The sequence below is a fragment of the Psittacula echo genome (genome assembly GCF_963264785.1).
Source record: "Psittacula echo genome assembly, chromosome: 4".
Taxonomy (NCBI): Eukaryota; Metazoa; Chordata; class Aves; order Psittaciformes; family Psittacidae; genus Psittacula; species Psittacula echo.
In genome coordinates, this window is record NC_137738.1 from 99,366,857 (window position 1) to 99,376,012 (window position 9,156).

The window sequence follows — 9,156 nt, forward strand, 5'->3', positions numbered from 1 at the left end:
CTCGACGCTGTGTTTTCGTGCGGAGCAGATCCACTGGCTGGCATTAGAGACCCGCTCACCACGCTGTGACAAAGCACCTGTAGAATTACAGCAGAGAGAAATCCGAGAGGCTGCAGTGACAAACGCTCGTGAGAAGCGATTGTTTAGGGGGAGAGGAAAAAACCCCGTGTTTGTTTTGGCGAAACACCTACATTCCTTCAAATAAATCATCACAGCACTTGTTTTGTATTTGCAGAAAAATAGCAACAGACATAACCAGGGACTTAAAGAGGCTTGAAATAACATCCTAGTAAATACCCCATGTTGTTATTTCAATCGAGACCCAAGGAAACATCTGAATTTTACCAAGGAAACCCTCTGTGCAAGAGAAAACATCAGCCCGCAGCCCTGCCGGGGCTTTGTTTTGCTGCGGTGTCAGTCTCCCGAGGCGGAATTAGAGGTGCTGGGGAAGGCGCGGAGCAGCGCGTAGCCAGGGCACCCGGGGCCTCCACGCAGCAGGTCGCTCCGCGCTCCCCCGGCTGCTCCCGCCTCGCTCCACCGCCCGGTCCTCTCCCATCCTTAGCGGACCCCGGGGGAAATTGGCGGTGGGGTGTCCCGCTCCAATGGGGGCAGGGGGTCCCGTCAAAATGTGAGGTTCCGAAGCGGAGGCGGGACTGACCCGTCTCCAGTACGGGACGGGGTTCCCGCGCCCAAGGATGGGGTGGGGGGTGACAACCCCCCCATGCTGGGCGAAGTTCCCCACTCCCATGCGGGGCGGGGGGTTCCCCTTTCAGGAACATGCTCCCCCGCAAATAGAGGTGGCGGTGCCCCCCCTCAAGCCCGGGAGGGGCCGCCGTCCACAGGGGCCGGGTACTGAGGAGTGCGGGTGCCCCCGCAAGGCGGGCCTGGGGGGGTCTCACCTGCCGGCGGGGGCGGGGCGGGGGCCGGGGCGCGGGCGGTGCTTCGCCGGGGCGTGCCGAGTGGCCGGCAGGGGGCGCTTCCGCGGCGGCGGGCGGCGGCGGCAGTAGCGGCGGCGGCGGCGGCGGCAGGCGAAGACGATGTTCAAAAGCGGGCGGGGAGCGGCGGCGGCAGCAGCACAGCGCCGAGCACCGGCACCGGGCTGTCGCCATGCGCCTCAGCGCTGCCGCCGTCCTCTGCTTCTGCCTGGTGGGCGCCTGCCGCCTCCGCCGCGGGCTGGAGGCCGCCGCTGTGCGCGGACCGTCGGCGACCGCTCCCCAGCGACCCTCGGCAGCCGCGCCTTCCTCCGCCTCCTCCTCCTCCTCCTCCACCGCCGCCTCCCCCTTCTCCTCCCCGCCGCGGAGGGACGGGGCTCTCCGCAACGGCACCGTGGTGCCGCACCACTACATGGTGGCCCTCTACCAGCGTCTGGCCGCCCGCCACGTCCCCGGCCGCCGCGCCGACACAGTGACGGGCTTTGCGGAGCAGGCTCGCAGCGGTGAGTGCGGGACGCGCAACCCTCCGCACAGCGCAGAGCGCGGCGGAGCAGCTGGAACGGGGCTGGCCCTCCGGGACCCCGCCGTCGGACGTGAGGGAGGACGAGGGTTGGTCTGATGATGATGGGGTTTAGGAATGGGCTTGGGAATGAGGATGGGGCTTGGAGATGGGCTTGAGAACGGATTTGGGATGGAAAGAAAGTTGTGTGTTGACTTGAGGATGGAGCTGTGGATTATGCACGGGTGTGGGGATGGGGCTTCTGCATGGGCTTGGGTGTGCAGACCAGGTTGTGTGTTACTTTGAGTATGTATTTGAGGACGTGGTTGCACACGGAGACGGACTTTACACGTTGATCTGAGAACGGGGTCGTGCCTGGGGTGGGTTGTGCGTGGTTGTGCATGTGGATGTGGCTGGCTGGGAGGTGGGGTTGTGCATTAGTTTGAGCACGGGGTGGTGGCATAGGACGGAGATGAGCTGGAGCTTAACGGGGTAGGGGTTGTGCATCACTTGTTAGACGGGAATGGAGCTGTTCATGAGTTCGAGCTTGGAAATGGGGACGAGTACAGGGATGGGGATGAGGCTGTGTGTAGCATGGGATTGGGGTCACTATGGGAATAGTGCCTGGAGCTGGGAAAGAGTTCCCGGTGGAAATAAAAACTAGGGGACTGTGCATGAGCCTGGGGTCGGGGATGGCGATGGGGCTGCACACGCAGGTCGGGGTAGAGAATGATGCTCGGGGCTGAGGGTGTGGGCAGTTCTCGGGACCTCCACCACTTGGGAGACAGAAGCCCGAAAAGCTCCGTGAGGCAACTCGAAGGAAGCGGCTCAGCCCCGGGTGCCGCTGCGCTCCGGAGCAGCTCCTGCCGACCCGCCGTGAACTCGGCTCGGCATCGCCGTCCCCTTCTCCCTCTCCCACCTCTTGTGTCTCCTTCATACCCGCGGATCTGGTGATAATAATCAAATAAACACATTTACGGACTTAACAATATATTTTATATATATGTAATATATATATACACATTGAGAAGGTGGCTCGGCTGGGGAAAAAATATAATCCCGATCGAATAAAATAAAAAGACAAACGGAAAAGCAGCTCCAGCCTCCCCCCGTGCCTGTCGCCGCCTGCCCCGTGGTGGGAGAGCGGCGGCTGTTGGTGCGGAGCCGCCTGCAGACCCCCAAGCCCCATCCCCAAACCCAGGAGGGCCGTATCCTGCCGGCAGTCTTGGCCGGAAGGGTTTGGCTGAAAGCTGGTGGGGAAACGGCGGGGAATCGAGGCGGGACGGGGGGAGGATGCTGCGATGGGCGGCAGGGCAGTGCCCGCCTTGGGAGAGCCGGGGGCAAACTGCGCGCAGGTCCTGGGAAGTTTCAGGGCAAAATGAAACCAGATGGACTTCTTCAAAGGGATCTCCTGATCTGCTCCTCACGGGAATTTTACATATGCTTCTAAAATAGTAATAAAAATATTAATATAAAAAAGGTAATAATAATGATGATCATGATAACAGCAAATGATGGGGAGGAAACGCTTTCCCACCCGAAGCGCGATGCAGACTGTAGCCCAGGGCTCTGCCGGGAGCGGGTCGGGGGGCTCGGGCACAGCACAGCAGCGATGTTTGCAGATCAGGTTTCTAGTTGGAGAGGGAGAAAATAAAAACCAACCCTTCCAGAACTCATTCATCTCTTCCCCCAACTCCACCTCCTTTAGTTTTGGTTTTTTCTTTGGTTTTTTGTTGGTTGGTTGTTATTTTTTTTTTTGTTGTTGTTGTTGTTTGTTTTGATTTTGTTGTTTTGTTTTTGGTTTTTTTTTTTTTTCTTTTTTTAAATTCACATTGAGCATATTAAATCAGTACCAGAAACTGCACAAGTCTGCGTTTGGGCTTTGGATCCACCAGAAACAGTGACGAATTAAAACTGGGCTCACTTTCAGCTTCTGTGAGCGCCTCTGCCATACACGCTGAGGCACAACGCCTGAGTCCCCGACATGTGCCTGGCGAAGGAAAGATGTTCACAGCATTTCACTTGGCATGGCTGGGGCTGTGACACTAAGGGCAGGAGAAATCAGTGACAACCTGCTGTTTGGAGGTGCAGCTGTGCCGTGCGTGTTCTGCTGGGGCTTCAGTGTCAAAACAGGATAGTGATGCAGCTAGGGGCACTGGAACACCCGGGAGGACAGAGAGAAGTCTCCTCAGCCACTTGTTTGAATTGATTCCTCTCTCTCTCTCTGCCTTTTCCTGCCCGGTTTTTTTTTTTGTGGTTTTTTTTTTTTGTTGTTTTTTTTTTTTTTTTTTTGGTGCCTTCTTCCAGGATGCAGGTTTTGTCCCTGCTAGGATGCTCCGTGAGCCTTGATGCAAGGCAGTGATCTCTCCCCTGAGCTCCGTGTCCTTTGTGCCTCTGTAAAGAAAGCTTGTCTTCAGCTCGCTGGATTTTTATAGCTTTTTCCTCTTTTTTTGTTTTATTTTTGGTTTATCTCATGCAGATGCCTCCCTAGCAGCCCTCGAGCAGCGATACCTCTTCGACATCTCCAGCTTGCCCGACACAGAGGAGATGACGGGTGCGGAGCTTCGAATCCTGCGCGCCCTCCCTGAAAATCGGAGCTTGGCCCTGTCCCCCGAAGGCACGTTCCACCACCTCCTCCTCTCCACCTGCCCAAGCCAAGACGGTGAGGAGCCCCGGCTGCTGGACTCCAGGGCTGCAGACATTGTGGACGCGGGCTTCTCCAAATGGGAGGTGTTTGATGTCTGGAAAGCCCTGCGGGATTGGAGGGAGAGGTCTCTCTCGGGCAAGCTGCTGTGCTTCCTGCTGAGGATCGTCTCGGATCAGTCGGGGCGGCTCCTGCCCCTCCGACAGCTGGGGTTCAGCAAGCCCCGGCCGCAGCCTCACGAGAGAGCCCTGCTCGTGGCCTTCTCCCACACCCAGAGGAAGGAGAACCTCTTCAAGGAGATCCGGGATAAGATTAAGGCCCTGAGCAGCCCCCTCTTCATGGAGCCCCCCGATCCCGGCCAGGAGGCGTTTCCCAAGAGGAGAAAGAGACGGACTACCATCGCCGCCCGGACTGGGGGCAGAGGCCACGGGAAGAAGGCGAAGACCCGCTGCAGCAGGAAGCCCCTGCATGTGAACTTCAAGGAACTGGGCTGGGACGACTGGATAATTGCCCCCCTGGATTACGAGGCATATCACTGCGAGGGGGTCTGCGACTTCCCCCTGCGCTCCCACCTGGAGCCCACCAACCATGCCATCATCCAGACCCTGATGAACTCCATGGACCCGGAGTCCACCCCCCCCAGCTGCTGCGTGCCCTCCAAGCTCAGCCCCATCAGCATCCTTTACATAGACTCTGGGAACAATGTGGTTTACAAACAGTACGAGGACATGGTCGTGGAGACATGTGGCTGCAGGTAGCAATTTCTGCAGCTCTCCCCCTCCCCTCCCTGCCCAGCCCAGAGCAGCCCAGCAGCCTTACCCCTTTTTATATATATAAGTGCAAATATATATATATAAAATAGATATATACACACATGCACACTTTGGTGTGTGCCTTTCCAAAAGCCAAGCTCAGAGCAGGTGTCCCTTGCTTTCGTGGGGCTGTCCTGGCCGTGAACCTGGAAGATATGGGAGATGCCTTCCCCTAGACAGTGAGGCTGTATCTTGGTCTGCCCCGGGCCCTCCCAAAGACAGTGTGACTCCCACCACCCCTGCTGCGTTTCCCGGGGCTCAGCCAGAGCTGATACACTGTGGTGGGAGACAGGGCTCCCTGCCTGGAGCTCCTGCCATCTCTGTGCCTTGCCTGCTCCCACCAGAAGGGGAACAGAGCCACTGGGAATGCCTTCTCAGCCTCCGAGCTCTGCCTGGTCCACTCCACTTGCTCAAGCTGAGCTGACACTTGGTTTCCCAAAGGATTTGGAAAACATCTGGCCAAAATTGTCTCAGTGTGGGGGATAAACTGGGAGGAGATGGAGTGGTGACTGCAGCACAGGGGTCAGGCCAGCATCACCCTCTGGCTGTGGAGGTGGGGTGGAAGTAAGGTTGGAACACTTTTGTCTGCGTTAAAGGAGTTTTTCTGGCTTCCTTCACATCACTGCCCTGGGTTTGCAGGGGGAAATACAAGGGATCCCTGGGGAAAGGCAGTGGGTGGAGAGTGCGCGACCATGGTGGGGTTGAAGTCATTTGGTCCAGACCTGTTTGCAGTGGGGAGAGATTTGTGCTTCTGCTACTGGGGACAGTAAAGGAGGTCCCTGTAACTGGAGGTGAGCAAGAGTCGGGGTTGAAGTAGAGCTCGTGCTTTCAGCAGAGATGGGAACTGCCCTGGAAGGTGTTACCTGGGGATGCCCTGGTTCTGTGTGGTCTGAAGTGCTAGCCTTGCTGCTGCCGATGTCCTGCAGAAGGTACCGGATGGCTGGTTCCATCCCTTTCTGGTAAAAACCCACCTTTCCAAGGCACACCAGGAAATCAGCACCAGCATCAGGCTCTCAAGTCACACAGCTGTCCTCAGTGTGCTGGGAGAGAAGCAGAAGTCTGGAGTTCCCTGGGGAAGAGCCGTTTTGCCTGGGTTCTTTTTCCAAATGATCTTTATAAAAGCACTAAGCTCCACCCCACCTTCTTTTGGCACTGATTTCCCAGTGAGCTGCATCCCTCTCTGGAGTGCCTGCCTCTCCCTGTTCTTAATAGAACCTGGATCTGCCGGGAACAGACATTTCCCATGCAAAAAGCTGAACACCACCCTCAGAGACCACTGTGTAAAGCAGGGTGCTTTGACCCATGCTGAAAGGGCTACAAAATTGTAGTAACTCAGGAGCTGAGTATAAATCAGGCCTTTAAATCAGAGAAGCTTTGAATCCATGCCAGGGCATGTTTGGGATGCTGGGAAGTGTTTCTGCTGCACCTCAGTGGCTTTTGGTACTGAACTTCGGCTTCATGGCTGGGTTGGCTTAGACTAGAGATGCACTTGCACAGATTTTACTTCTGATAGTTTGTTTTTTACTGGTGATCAAGGTGTTGGCAAGTAAACATCAGTGCTTATTAGTGACAATAATAATGTGCTTTTGGGTGACATAAATTCTGCTGGAAAACATACGGGTTTTTTCTATATAAAGCCTGTTTTCCTCCATGGCAAGGGTGTTCTGCTAGGGAGGAATAAGCCTAAACAGGGCAATGAGGGGATCACCTCAAAAAGCTCTACCAAGATCCAAATGATTTCAAAGATCAGGAAAGCCCCAGTGAGGTCCAACAGCTCCTTCTCCCCAGGAAAACAGTACATCAGCAGGGAGAACACTGTGTGCATCAATAACAGTGACACAACCCTCACAGCCTCCCTCCATCCTCACCCCAAGGAGGTCTGCTTTGCATCCACAGGCTGTGGTTGGTTGTAAATCAGAGGAGCAAGTGTGGCACCTGTAAGTCTCGTGTGAAGTTCCTTGGAGCAGCTCTGGCTTTACATCCATGTATCTGAGAGGAAAATCTGGCTCCACACCTCAGTGTGAATGTAAATATATATTAACCGTGATGAACCTGTACCCAGGGGGATGTTCAGAGATGGAGGTTAATGGAGTAGAGGAAGAATCAGGTCTGTGCTGTTAGATTTTCTCACTGTCAGCATGTTTAGGGGGTGTGAGGTGCAGCTAGTGGATGCAGAGGGGCTGGCAGGAGGGCTCATGGGTTTCCTCTGACCTTGGGCTTCAGCATAGGTAGTGAGGGGAAGGAGGTTGGCATGGGCAGCGCTGCAGCTGCTTGGTCTGGAAACACTCCATCATTTATAGAGTTACCAAGCTCTCAAAGTACCTAACTTTTCAATTGCTGCTGTCTACTTGACGGTTTTTCTCATTGCTGAGACAATTTTATTACAGTTTTAGTTTCTTTTATCCCCCTCTCCTTCCTCCAAATATTTGTGGTGGAGGATGGTGAGCCGTTCAAATCCAGGCAAGACACATATAGCTCCTGGCTGATGGCTCTTGTGAGCCTTGGCCAAATAGATATCCTGAGACCTGGTTCTGTGGAACTGTGTTCAAGGGGTGCTGACACCAGCAAACTCCAGTTCTTGTGGCTCTTGTTCAGCCACAGCTGCAAGTAATGGACAGACAGACACTTGTCACCCACCTCAGGTCTGGAGGTGCCCAATGGAGAGCAGGGTAATGGATTGGGCTTTTGATGCTTTACCTGGACCCTAGTTCTGGAGTGCTGTGTGCTGTTTGGGCTCTGTTCTGAGCCCCTTTGCTGGCCCTGGGGAGAATCACTGAGTCACAGTCCAGGCTACAGAACTGGAGCTGCAATAAATGAGGAGGGCGAGGATTTGGGGTTTTGCCCATAGAGGAGCCAGTCTAGCTGCAGGTACCTCTCCCTAAACAGGCATATTTGGTGGGAGACCACGCTTCACCCCACCAGGGCAAGCACAGTGGCAGTGTGGCCCTTTGTGTTCACACTCCTGGTGACACCACCATGCCAGCACTGTCTTAAGAGAGCATCTGCTCCTTTCCTGGGTAAACAACCTCTGGAGAACAGCAGGAGGGAGAAGGATGGTGTTGGACCCTCTTTCTGCTTGCCAACCAGGGCAGGGGGAGTCAGCTTCGTGCCTGAGGCTGCTCCGGGGGGATGAGCAGGGCAAGGCTGGGGGCTCTTCGTGGGTAGCTTCCCATTCTCTCTGGGCAAGTGCATTGGCCACAGCAGTTGGCAGTCACATTGCTCATTGCTCCTGAAGGAATGTTTCCAGAGCAAAAGCCACCAGTCCTCCTTTTCTGAATCCTTGTGTGCAGCTGCAAGGGCTGCCTATCCATTCCCAGGTAAATTCAGAGACTGCACCAAAACAGTGGGATTAGGCTTGGAGAACAGCCAGTGAAGCTGTCACAGATGGAACTGCTGAGCCCTGGTAGGGTGTGAAAGCCTTTCCAGGCAGGGAGATTCCCATGGCCGAGATGCTGCAGCCCTGTCATGTTGGGGAGCAACGCAGGGACCTTTCTGCAAAGGGCATGGAGGAGTAAACCCTGCTTCCAGAGCCAGGTAAGAGAGGCATCAGCTGGGTGATGGTGGTAGCCCAGCCCTGGAACTGGTCCTCCACAGAGCATCACTCTCTAACGTCATAGAAACAGTCCAGGAAAAATGTATTTCTGATCAGTCACCTCTTGCCAGAGTTGATATTTGGGCACACATAAACGTTATAAATAGGAGAGTAGAGTTTGAAGATGGACAAATATGAATTCAGTAGACTCAGAGTGATTTTAATGGATAATTATAGGTTCTCAATCTGCAGTATTTATACAACCTTTCCAGTTTTAAAAACCCCAATAGTTTCCATGCAGAGTACATTTTCCTGGAGGATTTGTTTGACCTTCAGCACCATTTTTATCTGCAGGATATAATTATAGTGAAGCTAGAAATATTAAGCATTTGAAAAGGACTATGTATCTATGCTTAACTGGCTCCCTCCCCTTTTACATGGGAGTGTCATTGTGCAGGAATAGGGAACACACAGAGCGATCCCATTTTGGAAGTGCTGGCCTGGGAGTCAGGGAAGTATGCCTGGTTGGGACAGGATTGGTGCATGTGCCTTGTCTTGGGGCTCCTTGAGTTCTATGAAACTACAGCCTGTGTTTAAGCCACTGCCTGTGTTGTGTCCCAAAGCTCCTGTCCGGTGGGGTCCCATAGCGGGGACTTTCAGAAGCAAAATGGCTTTATGGCCAGTTTAACTGCCTCATGACCATGTGCTTCTGGCCTAGAAATAATTGCCAGGACATG

General features: G+C 54.6%; 1 protein-coding gene across 1 annotated transcript; it reads left to right on the forward strand.

Moving 5' to 3' along the window:
• Positions 1-1,107: 1,107 nt before the first annotated feature.
• Positions 1,108-4,833, forward strand: GDF7 (growth differentiation factor 7; the record flags this gene model as incomplete). The annotated part of the gene is made up of 2 exons (XM_080615363.1): positions 1,108-1,435; positions 3,911-4,833. 2 exons carry the CDS (start codon positions 1,108-1,110, stop codon positions 4,831-4,833), a joined length of 1,251 nt encoding a protein of 416 aa, XP_080471489.1.
• Positions 4,834-9,156: the final 4,323 nt, after the last annotated feature.